Source organism: Microtus oregoni, unplaced genomic scaffold (genome assembly GCF_018167655.1).
Source record: "Microtus oregoni isolate MIOR12 unplaced genomic scaffold, Mior012 000030F_ref0000283, whole genome shotgun sequence".
In the NCBI taxonomy this organism is placed as follows: Eukaryota; Metazoa; Chordata; class Mammalia; order Rodentia; family Cricetidae; genus Microtus; species Microtus oregoni.
In genome coordinates, this window is record NW_024543089.1 from 15,188,070 (window position 1) to 15,201,904 (window position 13,835).

The 13,835-nt window shown below is 38.1% G+C and overlaps 1 protein-coding gene across 12 annotated transcripts in view; it reads left to right on the plus strand.

Annotated features, from left to right (window-relative positions):
* Robo2 (roundabout guidance receptor 2) overlaps positions 1–13,835 on the plus strand; it is a 1,518,906-nt gene that overhangs the window by 1,045,135 nt on the left and 459,936 nt on the right. For all 12 annotated transcript variants that reach the window (XM_041678470.1, XM_041678467.1, XM_041678468.1 and 9 more), the window contains one exon: positions 7,909–8,235. In XM_041678470.1, coding sequence (XP_041534404.1) covers positions 7,909–8,235 — 327 coding nt within the window. The remainder of the gene's footprint in view (positions 1–7,908; positions 8,236–13,835) is intronic.

A 13,835-nucleotide genomic window follows, 5' to 3' on the forward strand; every position in this document is an offset into this window, starting at 1 on the left:
CGTGTTATTCTTGACTTTTTTTATTTTTAAATCAATCTTATTTTACATTCCAATCCCAGTTCCCTCTCCTTCCTATCCTCCTGCTCCCCCATCTCCTACCCACTCCACCTCCATCCACTCCACAGAGAGGATGATGTCTCCCATGGGGAATCAAGAAAGTCTGTTTCATCATATTGAGATAGGACTAAGGTCTTCCCCACTGTGTCTAGACTGAGAAAGGTATCCCTCCATAGAGAACAGGCTCCAAAATAGTTCATATACTAGGGATAAATATTGGTTCCATTGCCAGTGGACCCACAAACTTCCTAAGCTACACCACTGTCACTCACTTTCAGAGGGCCAAGTTCAATCCTATGTAGGTCCCCCAGCTGTCAATCCAGAGTCAGTGAGCTCCCACAAGCATAGGTCAGCTGTTTCTGTGGGTTTTCCCATAATGGTCTTGACTACTTTGCTAATATTATTGCCTTCCCTCTCTTCAAATGTTCTCTGGGTGCTCAGCCCAATGCTTAGCTGTGTAGCTCTATGTTTGCTTCCATCATTTCCTGGATTGAGCCTGCTCGTTCGTTCCTGGCCACTTAGACCCAACATAATCACACAGATACTATATTATTTGCAATATTGTTTGTCCAATAGCTTAAGCATATTTCTGCCTTACTCCTATATCTTAAATTAACCCATTTCTATTAATCTGTCTATTGCCACATGGTTGTGGCTTACCAGCAAGGTTCCAGTGTGTCTGTCTCCAGTGGCTGTTACATGGATTCTCCCTGACTCTGCCTCCTCTCTATATATATCTCTTTCAGCCTGGCTTTACTCTGTTAAGGCACTGGCCAAAAGAAGCTTCTTTATTAACCAATGGCAATGAAACATATTCATAGCATACATCACCTCTCACATCACTAGACGAAGACTCTATGATGATATTTAAAGTAGTCATCAATCTGACTACAGTGAAAGGGCAGTTCAGGCACTTTTTGTGCTATTGCTTAGGGTCTTAGCTGGGGTCATCCTTGTGGGTTCCTGCGAATTTCACTAGTGTCTCCTTTCTCATTAACCTCATATTGTGTCCCTCAATCAAGATAAGCTTCCTTTGCTCTGCCTTTCCGTCCTTCACCCAACTTGACCTTCCTGATCACTCATGTTCTCCTTCCTGCTCCCCTTCTCCTCTCCACATTCCCCTATTGTAATAATTAGGGCAGCGGTGGCTGCGTTCTCAGCACCCCCGGCCGCCTGCCTGGCTAGCTTATGCCCAAAATAATTACACAGACACTGTATTCTTTTAATCACTGCTTGGCCCTTTAGCCCTAGCCCTTACTGGCTAATTCTCACATCCCGATCAACCCATCTCTAATAATCTGTGAGAACCGGTCTTACCGGGAAGATTCTAGCCTAGTCCATCCTGGGTCTTCATGCCGGGAGCGGGGCATGGCATCTCTCTCAGGCGTCTGCTCCTGAGAGGAAAGCTGTGGAGACTCCGACCTCACTTCCTCTTCCTCCCAGTGTTCTGTCCTGTTTTCTCCTCCCACCTATCCTCTAACCAATAAAATGGGCCAGGGCAGTGCCTTTATTAGCCAATGACCTTCCTCCATCATTTCCCCTTTTTCGGTTTAAACAAAAAAAAAAAGGCTTTAACATAGCAAAATTACATATAACAAAACAGTTATCAAGTAAAAGTTACAATAATCTTTATCATAACTAAGGAAAACTATAACTATAACTAACTATTCTTAACTCCATCAAAGACTCCAGAAAGATATATTACCTAAGTAAACAAGAACTAAGAAACTTAGTTCTAGAAATGACAAAGACATCTCGCTGCCTGGACAGTCACCCAACGTTCTTTTGTACCGTTGGGGCATCCATCTTCAGCCTTCAGGCCCATGGTATCCAGCAGACATTTCCATAAAGCAGGAAAATTCAAAGTCAGTTCAGTCACTATCTGTTGTGTCCTGCAGAATGTCTCGCAGACTCTTTCAAAATGAATCAGGAACCCCGAAAGATCATCTCACCTTAGGCAAGTTCAGTAGTCCTCTCTCTGCGGGTTCTCTGTGTCCAGTTTATGCAATAGTCCAGGCAAGAGCAGTTTCTTGCCCAAATGGCTATCAAACTCCATAAGGTGCCTCTTCGATGACCATCTTCCTCTTGAAGTAGATTGGTGCTGCCAGGAGCAGACGTGTCTCATTGTCATGAAAAGTCCTCAGTTATTAAAACGTTAAATGTCCTATTCTGTAATCTTTGAAAGACATGAAGAATGTCTATCTAAAATATATCTCTATATATCTAGAAAATCTAACTAACATGACTATAATCTTTACTATTATCGATGATTATCCATTAACAACCTATATTTCTTAATTATACAGTACATATTTAAATGAACTACACAATCACAATACCTTAATCAAAATCAGAAACACTTATACATATAACAAAATTGACCTTAAATCTCTATCAATAAAGCAAAATCTATACTAATGCAAATTATTCATACCTATATCATATCCCCCTTTAAATGTAAAAGAACGTTTATAAACCATATTTGGGAACATGGGCGCAGTTATTTCTCTCCAAACTGCTTCCTGCTGAATGGGGGCGTTGTTAATTAGGTCTTTCATGGTATAACCTGTGTGCTAGTTTCATCTCAGTTGGCAGTTGAGCGAAGTAAATTTTCTGAAGATGTTCACTGCAACCCTTCAGGAGGGCGTGGTCCATCATACCAAATAGGAATAGAAGAAATGAACAGGGTCTCATCCTCTGTGAAAACAAAATAAGAAACTCCTTTCCAAAGCATCATGTCCTTAGATCCAAATTTCAAATTCAAGGCATCAAAATATCTATGTTGGATTAGCTCAGCAGCATTTATAAATAAATATCTTTTAGCATCTGTTGCTCCTTCCTCAGCATTTAAACAATTCAAAGAGAGCATAATAGCATACAGTATCAAAAGTCTCTGTGTATTTTCCATCTTTGTGCAGCTTTGTTTTAACCTCTATTTAGTTTATTTTTACTTTTAACTCTTTGTTTTTTGAGACAGGTTCTCTGTATCTTTGACCTGAAGTAACTCTGTAAACCAGGCTGTCTTTGAACTCTCAGAGATCCGCCTGTCTCTGCCTCCCAGGCATTCGGGATTAAAGGTGTACACTACTACACCTTGAACGAACTCACAGAGATCTGTTTGCCTCTGCCTTCTAGGTACTGGGATTAAAGGCGTGTGCTAACACACATAACAACTCTCTTCCTTTTTTTGTTTTTTACTTCAAGAACTTCAACTTTTAGTCTGCATATATTTTTAACACACTGTAAACCATTCAGAAATTTTCTCTGTCTTTGAATCTCTCTTTACTGTATATCTCTCTTTTTCTGACCACACGAGTCTTTAATTTACCAAGCAATATCAGTAGGATTAAAGGCGTGGCTTTGCAGGCTGGATCCAGTCCATTCCTTAGCTTTCCAGCCTCGTGGCGGATATACAGGCTGTAGCCATGTTTACTGCAACAACTGTGTATGGCATTTCAAGGTCCCTGCCAGCAAGTGAGCTACAACAGACAACACTCAAGTCCTCTCTCGGTAGCCGGCCCTCCTGCCTCAAACAGTCAGAGTTTGCCCTGGCAGGATGGCCCAGAAAGCCGGCATTTTTAAACGGCGCAGCTTTTTTCCTGCTATGGCTGAAAACCGAAAAGCATGCGTTCAGCTTTTCGTCAACACAGTTTAAGTGTTTCGTGGCAGGACCTCTTGATGAGCTGCAGGGTTTTGCAGCTAAAGCTGAGTCAGGAAGCCTCTCTCAGATGAGGCGCTTGCTTGCCTCTAGCAAGCAGAGTAGATCCGAGAAATTGTCACTATCAAGAAAACATGCTTTACTCTTTCCCAAGCTTTTTCAGGCTTTCTGTGGATTCAGTTGTCCTTGTGGGGGCCATATGTAATAATTAGGGCAGCGGTGGCTGCGTTCTCAGCACCCCCGGCCGCCTGCCCGGCTAGCTTATGCCCAAAATAATTACACAGACACTGTATTCTTTTAATCACTGCTTGGCCCTTTAGCCCTAGCCCTTACTGGCTAATTCTCACATCCCGATCAACCCATCTCTAATAATCTGTGAGAACCGGTCTTACCGGGAAGATTCTAGCCTAGTCCATCCTGGGTCTTCATGCCGGGAGCGGGGCATGGCGTCTCTCTCAGGCGTCTGCTCCTGAGAGGAAAGCTGTGGAGACTCCGACCTCACTTCCTCTTCCTCCCAGTGTTCTGTCCTGTTTTCTCCTCCCACCTATCCTCTAACCAATAAAATGGGCCAGGGCAGTGCCTTTATTAGCCAATGACCTTCCTCCATCACCCTATCACACTCCCCCACCCCCCCATGCTACTACTTTACCAAAGAGATCTTATCTATGTCCCCTTCCCCAGGGATCCATGTATGTATGTTTAAGGATGTCTCTCACATTACATATGAAAGATCTTTAGTTTCTTTTCTCTTCTTATGATCACTTCAGTTATGGAGACACCAATGATTATCCACAGCTTTCAACAATTCCTAACATCTTTCAGCACCTTTAAAATTTTCTATTTTCCTTCTTTATAATAGCTGGGATGAGATTAATAAAACATTTTAATTAAATTTGATTGCACAATTACCAATTGAGAAATGTAAGGATAATAGATTTAATGTTAGCTACAAGGACACTCTGAATTGTATAGCTATTGTTTTGTTTGCACCACTGTCTGCTCAACAAGTGGGTTTGCATATTTCCCATTAGTCTCTATTATTAACACTATTTTGAAATTAAAGTAATTTGTTTGAAATATGAAGAAAAGAGTTTGTGGGGCAATAAAAAGAGACATTTCAAGAGGATATAGTTTTGAAAAATAGGCATATATTGTTGGGCAGAGTTAGTCAATATTAAGTAGGAGCAGATGCTGAAAGTTTTTTAGTCTCACAGCCCATGGCCCTTTCCTTTTCTCTCTTTCTCATATATTTTCTCCCCTTTCTTGACCCCTTCTTTCTTACTCCTTCCCTTTTGACTCCTCCTATTTCCACCAAATCTTCTTTCTTTTCTAATAGAACTTCAAAGATATTCTTAACTCATGGTCACACAAAACTGAATCCACTATAATGTGATGTGTATATCTCAGGAAATAATCTTTTTTAAAATGCCTTTTTAGACTTTTGAGGTCTGTAGTCACATTCTGATTTCTGTGATTTCTTCATCTTTATGTTCTGTCTGTTATACTTATTTGAGACCACAACATATAAATTAAAAGTCAGTAAGTTCCAGCATTCTGAAGCACTCTGTATGATCACTGCCCCCTGCACCACCCCCTAAACACGGTATAGTATGGGATCCCCTCTGAGTTCTGTTGTCATTTCAGCTTTTGTCCGTGTTGTCACAAAACTGAGTCCTTTGCATAAACCAAGCAGATTAATAGTTTTTCATAATTTAAAGGCCTACACCTCTCTGAAAACATAGTGAAGGAAATATCATACACCATCACTTATACCTATATTCCTGCCCGCTCAAAACACAAGTTTTTATATACAATTACAAATATTTCATAGAGGTACTTGAGTTTTATTTATTGATTCTCTCAAAACAAAATGTAACTTTGCACTATCACAATTTAAGGTGTTCATATAGAATCTTACATTTTCAATTACATCTTAAGATTGAAAATGTACTTTTATTAATTATTCTTGTAGATATTTATTTTACCCCGTCTCTGTCTGAATGATGAGACTTTCCATTTTATTTTCTGCTCTAGTTAACTGTTGCAGGCCTGATAATTGCATTTAAAGTAAACAATTATAAATGAGGAAGACTTTCTGTAACACATCACTTGCTTTAAGGATACAGCCTACATTGCTGTGGTGCAAATTGGAATCCCTGTCCAAGTATATCACATCTATTAAATCAACTTTAAAATTTTGCACTGAAAATGTGTTGTTGGCATCTGATGCTTACAGTCTATCTGTTCTTTTCTGAATCTGATGAAATAAAACTGGTAGTCCCCACCATTAAAGATATATTCTCTCCCTAAATGCAAAGGTAAACCCATGGCTAAATTAAGTTCCATTAATTGAATTAAAATATTTATTTGAATTGGCTTGAAAGTAGTTTAGAATTACTCTGAGATATATGTCCTCTCTTTATAGAACAGAAATTTGCAAATTTAGGTGATTGCTTAGAAAGTTGCAAATAAAAAAAATAAAAAAAGAAAGTTGCAAATAGCAAACTGTAAGATGCTTCACTATAAATCATTATTATTATTTTTCCTGCATGGCTGTTGATTTTAGAATATCCTTTTGATTCCTCTGAAAGACATCATCTGCAATATAGTAGAATGGTATCCAAAGCAGTGATTGTTTAAAAGTCAAAAGCATCTAGATGTTGTTTGAGATCATTTGCTGTTCTATCTGGAGACAAATATTTGCTTGCCAGCCCTCATGTTGGGTCGTTCATAAATGCATGTAACATTAGCTCCATGGCTTGCCCAGACACATCGATAACTAATCAAATACATTTTAAAAACAAAACAAAGAATCTCAAAAGTATCTAAAATAGAACATAATGCATAATTTTGATCTTCAAAATGCCAGATATTATATTTATATCATTTAATGGCTAAACATTTATTTTATCACTAGAATGTTATTGTGCATATATCAGCATATTTACTGTAGATACTGCAAAATACCTAGTTACTTTATAAATTAAGAGGATTATTTATCTCTCAGTTTCATAGAACCAACTCATAGACCTAAGTGAGTGCATACTGTCTGCATCACAGAATACTAAGTGGTATAATGATCTGTGAATATAGATCAAACGGCAAGACTGGTAGAGAGAGACAGTCAGAGGTCACACTGTCCATGTTATAACAATTCCCTTTTGCACAAACAAACTCAGTTTGTAATAACAAAAACAGCCTCTTCCAACAATGATATCCACAGTTCTGTAATTATTCTTAATCAGGCCATATGTCTTACAGGTAACCATTATCTTAAATTTACCACCTTGGAGACCAAACTTCCAGCACATTTACCCTCTGAGAACAGACAGCATTCAGATAACTGCATGGCCTATCAATTTTACCCTATGGTGAAATACTAAAATTCTATATGTATTTATGTTAAGATATAAAAGATGTTTCTTCCACTAAAAGATCATGTCTGAAGGTTAGATTTTATTTAATTACTTAATTAATTAGTTAATATTTTGACTTTCAAGGGGCATTTGCCTGTATTGCTGTCTATCTTTTATTCTGGAAGCTAATGTGTGTGTGTGTGTGTGTGTGTGTGTGTGTGTGTGTGTGTGTGTGTGTGTTTGAGTGTGCATGTGTGTGTATAAGTGTCTATATACTGGCTGATCATGTTACTGCACCTTCAGTTCAGTGTGCATGTAGAATGAAAGTCACATATCTTAGACTAGCTTGAAACTTTGTAGCCACATCATGTATCATGTCCTTTCTGATTGAGCAATGTGCTGTGTACACTGTCTGGTTTTTCTGGTCTTTGCCCATGGTGCTGGGCTTGTTCACTTGGGCTGTTCTCTTGCTGAACAGTCTGTATTAAGAGAACAAAAAAATAAGTCAGTTCTATTCCCCTTGGTCCTCATTTCAAAATGTGGATCCACCCAAGGAGATTAGAGGTTCTCTTCACTTTTGTTTGCCATTTTTATGGAGCACGTTAAGTTTGATCACTAAGATTAACATTAATTTATTGTTATATGTCAATGTACAAAAGAGTTGAGATGATTTAGAGATGTATAGAAAGCCAAAAGTGTAAATGTAAATGAAACAGTGTATCTGGTTATTCCATTAAATATTTGAAAATGTTTAGCCCTATGAGTATGAATATAGATGAGACATACAATATAGATAAGAAAGGTGTTAAACTTGACTTCTTGCCTCATGTTTTGCAGGATCTCGTCTTCGTCAGGAAGACTTTCCCCCCAGGATTGTAGAACACCCTTCTGATGTAATTGTCTCCAAGGGAGAGCCCACGACTCTGAACTGTAAAGCAGAGGGCCGGCCAACTCCCACCATTGAATGGTACAAGGACGGCGAGAGAGTGGAGACAGACAAGGATGACCCCAGGTCTCACAGGATGCTTCTGCCCAGCGGATCCTTATTCTTTTTGCGAATTGTGCATGGGCGCAGAAGTAAACCTGATGAAGGGAGCTACGTGTGTGTTGCAAGGAACTATCTTGGTGAAGCAGTGAGTCGGAACGCATCTCTGGAAGTGGCATGTAAGTAAACACCGTGAGCCTCATGTGCACTCGCATTCCACTTGACATTAGTAAGTTCGGTTGTGTCTTATTGATGTGCAGAACCTGTAAAGTAAAGCAAATGAAATGCTATAGAACCTTTGCTTCTCTGAAGAAATATGGTTAGAGTACCATCAGTATAAGGACTGCAACAATTTTATTCACATCAAATTAGTATGAGGTAGTTTAAGGTCTATGCTATTATATCATAGCAATAAGACTTGTATAATGCTACTCTTATTGAAAATTTGAATTATTGATGAACTACATAATGGATTATCACTGTTGCTTATGTTAAAATCAAAAGTTCATGTATAACATGTCAGAAATGCAGACATAAATCCAATATTGCACATGATTCTGCTACTGACATATATATATATATATGTACATTATACAGTACATATAAACAGTAGATACAGAAGGGAGACTATACCATCAACTATAATGGTAACTATTTTTTTTTAGTAAGTTTCATCAAAGAAGAGCTTGCTATGCTGTTTCAGAGTTTCTGATTTTTACTCAATCTTAATAATCAAAAGAGATAACAACTTCCTCTATTTGCACTTGTTTCTATTTATTTATTTGCCATCCCTGCCAACAGAAATAAAGATATTAGTTCCTGTCTTCTATTTAAGCAGAGACTCCATACACTTTGTGGGTGGTGTGTGATAGACTGTTTGATTTTAGGATTTGGGGTTCTGATTTAAGCTCTATATCTAGGTTGTGATTTAAGCTCTATATCTATACACTTTGCTCCTAGCTTTCTTGTTTTATGAAAAAGTTTCATGTGCTGTGAACTGTGCATGAGACAACAGCAAATGTTCCTTGTAGAGAAGGTGCTGGGAAGGTATTAGGGATCTCAGGTCCTCTTGCTGAAGTCAGTGCATTCTGTATGGCATCACAGCAGATTAGAAGGCTTATGTGCAGCGAGTTGAGACTTGCAGCAACATGCCAGTGTCTTTGTAGCTGGAATGAAAGTAGTCTTTATCTAACTTAACTATCTTGGTGAAGCTCTTGCTCCCAAGCCATCTCTCTTCTGGTTTAGAGTTTCATTCCACAAACCACGAACTACCTATGCTTCCCATTAATATACCTCTTTCTGAAACGTTTGCCCATATCAAAATATTTTATTGCTAAATTCTATTGATTTGGCCTTCCGTGTTTCTTTATAGTGTGACTGGGATTGTCCTGCGTGTTTTAAGGACTCAGAGCCCATCACTGCTACATGACTAAGGGGTGGCAAATGAACTAATGAGGATTTCAAGAACAGATCTTGACACTTTGAACTTTTGCTCTTAAGAGATTCTTTTGCACATCTAGAACCCTGCAAATAAACAGACATTTTTGATGAATGAAAAATGAAGACACTTTATTTTTTTTCACAAAATAACCTTTTTTTTTTTCTATCCAGCAACCAAGAACCACTTTACTCTGTCTAACTTCACTTCAACACATAAAAGTTTATTAAAATTGGCTGGTAGTCTCTTTGTAGGAGAGTCATGAACATTACTCTTGGGTCATAGCTTTGTTAAAATTGATCCTCAAAAGCATGCATCTTTTATTTCATCTGAAGGAATTATTGTCTTTCCTAATTAAATCATAAATAATGAATTTATTTTCAGAGAAAAATATTAAGGCATGATTCTTTCCCACATAATATGACAGTTGCATTTTTTAATGTAGAAATAATGAACTTGAAGAAATGCTTAAATTACTCAAAATCTCAAAAGGAAAAATAAGACTTCCAAATTGCATTTTCTAGTGAATACAATTCTTTCTTTTAATGTCATGTCAACAGTTTGTGGCACTTGAAGCTACCAAAGATTAAATCATACTCATTTATTTGTTGCAATATTTTTCCCATTACTTTGCCAGTCTTCTCTATGTTATTGTGAATTTCAGAACATAAATCTGAAATGCTGAACCAAGAAATTCCTACTCTCCCCTCAATATGCTAAGGGAAAGAAATAAAGAAGACATTCCAATCTATTGCCAGAGTTCAGAATACCCTTTAGAGGACCAATATATAAATATTTTATAATAGATTAAATAGAGAAAAAAAATCACTAGTTAAGTAATATAGGAAAAGGATCCTAATAAGGGCCGCATTATTTAAGCTCTGATGTTAATTGTATGTGATGCCTTGGAGGAAAACTGAAGTTGGACATCATGTTGCTATAGGGAAAGGAAGAGTTAAAGAACATATGGACCTGCTCGGCATCAGAGAGCTTGCTAGAGGCTGTTCGGAAAGAATAAGTTGGAAAAGAGGGGATGTGCTGAATCACAACCTCTATGTGGTTTCATTACGTGCAAGGGAGTCTTTGACAGAGAACTGGTGATTACATTACTGGGATGATGAATGGAGGCGAGAGGAGTTATGCTGTCAAGTAGCCCGGAAAAGGCTTCTTCTTACATTTTAAACTGAACAGCAAAAGCTGGGTGAGAGGAGAACTCCACTGCATGCCATGTTACTGGTTATGACCAGTTTTCAAGATGGTGTGCGTCTTTCAAATATTTTTGTGTCTCGGTTTTTGCATCTGTAGGTTCACCATTCATGAAATTAGAGTGCAAAGAAGGAACATCTATGGGCGTGAGAGTTCACTTGGGCTGTATGCTTTGATATGTCTGTGAGCTAACAAGGTTAAAATGCTTAGTGTTCCATTAAAACATAGCTTCTTAAATTTAGCAAAGTCATTTCCAAATAAAGCTTGATGCCCCAGAGGTAAGGAAAAGTAGAGGAGGCTGCCTAGGAAGGCTGTCAGCAGTGAACCTTTTCCTTGGATTAAGTAGTCACTGATCATGTGAATAAGAAAGGAGTTTTGGTATGGGAGGTATGGTAGAGAATAGGTGTCAGAGTAACAGGGAATATTGAAGTGACAAGAAAAAAATGTTTTCAAATAAAGTAGGTGGCAAATAAAAGCAACCAATGGCGGGAGGGTACCGTGGACTTAAAGGGGTAGACGGTGGCACAGGAAATGGCTGTGTGGCTAGAAAGAAGCCATGCGTGCAGAATGGGGAAGCTGGGGCCATCTCAGCATCTCTACAACTGAGTGTGGATTCCTTCTACAAAGGGCTTTGCCCAGAGCAAGGAAGAGCTTCCTGTCAGCCCTCGTGATAAGCCATGATGACTGCACACATTGATTGTGTAATGATTATTGATAAAGCAGTATAAAAAATTTTGATTCTGTTTGCTTCACGTTGATGTTTATTTTAAAGGCTAGATATTGTGTCTGTCATACGTGAAAATCAGAATTCTGTGCTTAACCATCAGTCATCTATCTTGATTTCATGTGCGGAAACCTTCTCTATGTTATACTATATTCTTTCCTTCACTCCTGTTCCCTCTCCCATCTCTCTCTGTCTCTCTCTATCTCTCTTTCTCTCTCCCCTTTCTTCAGCAATATAGTGGACACATGCAGAAAAGTAACAGAAAAAAATATTCATGGCCAAATGTTGCGATGGAGAGTTGAATCACTCAATAATTTTATTATTGTTGTGTGTTTTTTGTTTGTTTTAAGCATATTTAAAGGGAAAAGAAGAGTAATTCAGAAAGTTTTTTCAACTCACGTGAATTTGAGGTGGGTCTTTAGGCAGAAAGTGATTTTAAATGGAAAGAAAACATAATCACAAGGCACCAGCAAGAGGCCTGGCACTCGGGAAGTTAATAGGTGGTTTTCCAATGACACCTCCGGGAGCTCCAGGCACAGAGGTGTAGATACGATTTCAGTTCCCAACAAGTGCTGTGTTGTATGGAGCAAAAAGAGTGGGAGAGCCTTTGCTGGGACCCAGCATAGCTGCATGAGATGCAGCCATTCTGGTGGCCTCAAGAGATGGCAGCTGTAGCCCCAGGTGGTAAATATAGGACGGCAGCTTGATCTATCGACCAAGGGAAGAGGGGTTTTGGGCTAAATGAAAATTCATGAAAAATTGATGAAGTCCCCAGTTTATTTTTTTTTTTTGTTTCCCTTTCTCGACACTAAGCTTGTGCAGAGGATAAATTAACGAGGTGATAAACATTCTAAAGCTGGGGGCTTCTGGTTCAAAGTTCAGGGATACTTGGGAAAAAACGGCTTTGTTTTTTATGTTTTCTGTTTGTCTTTTCCCACTGCGTACTTTAAAGGCAAATACAGAACTTTTCAAATTGCCTTTGTTTTGGTAAGTTCAGAAAAGCTAAATCTAAATATTCAAATGAAGGCTTTTGGTTTGATCCTCAAGAGAAACATACATGATTCCTAAATCCAGCTGGAGTATGAGTATGAATTCCATGAGGCAAGATTGTTTGCTCTTCGTTATTTCTTCTTTTCCTCCTCCCAGTAGCCCCTTTCCCCTAGTGTTCTCCATGTAGCAATACTCAGGCTCCGGGAACATAATTCAGAGAAGGATAAGGCGCTGCATTATTTATAGATCACAGATTGCTAGAATAACAAGCTGCACAATAGTCCTGATTGTTTTAAATCTACCACTAAATTGCTATTTTATTTGTACAAAGAAGAATGGGTACATGCATGGATGAACTTTGCTGTGAGAGGGAACGTTGCCCTGAAAATGAACACAAGGTAACCTGTTAACTTCAGTCCTACAAGCTGGCATGTATGAAGGTTTTCATGTGCTTGATTTTATTTTGACTGTGGGTAAAATTTATTCAGGGAGAATGGTTTTATTCTTCATAAAGACTTAAGACAATTTAAATTTAAAAGAACTTAAATTTAGGCAATGCAGAGCTCCTTGAATTTTTTTTTTTCTTGTTTTCGTTTTGACGAATGGTTTTACTGTGTATTCCAGGGTGGTCTCAAACTCCCAACCACCTTTCCTCAGCCTGTCAAATGCCACCACACATGACAAAAATTGTTTAGTGAGATTTTATCCATATAGCATGTCTTTAAAAGTTCAATATATATCTTTTGATGATTTTTAAATACATGTATTTGCAGGATGTCAACATCAACACCGATCTAAAATAAACTTTTTTGAAACTTAAAAGATTTTTATGCCAATTGACATGCAATCCCCAATCTTCCGAAACCTTCCTCCCTTAACCCAACAGAAATACTTACCTACTATCTGTCCCTATAAACACTTATGAAAGGTAATTCTGTGCAATAACTTATATACTTCTAATGCCTATAATTCAACAGAATGGCACATGCCAATTCTCCTTTTACACATGGCTTTCTTTTTCTCATAATAACTTGAACATATCTTTCCAGTCTGACCAGAGGAGGCCAAAAATGTCCTATAATTACTTACAGTAGGTATACTCCTTTTGCACTTGAGCCAGTCTTTAGGAAAAAGTAGAAGAATTTTTATGTTTAATTCTTTTTCTTTATAGAAATCTATAACATCTTGTAATTCAGTGGCTAAGGACTAAGGTTAAGGTTAATTGCACTGCTGACATATTTTTAGTACTGAGAATGAAATTGTCTTTTTCTGAGGAAATTCCCCAAAGCAAAAGCATCCTAGTTTTGTCGTTCTTCATTAGGAGATATCCTTGCTTTTTTGTTCTTTAGAAGTTACATATACGTCTTTGCTAAAGTTTCATAAGCAATACTGTGTGAGAGAAAAATAGAGTCTCAGCCTGA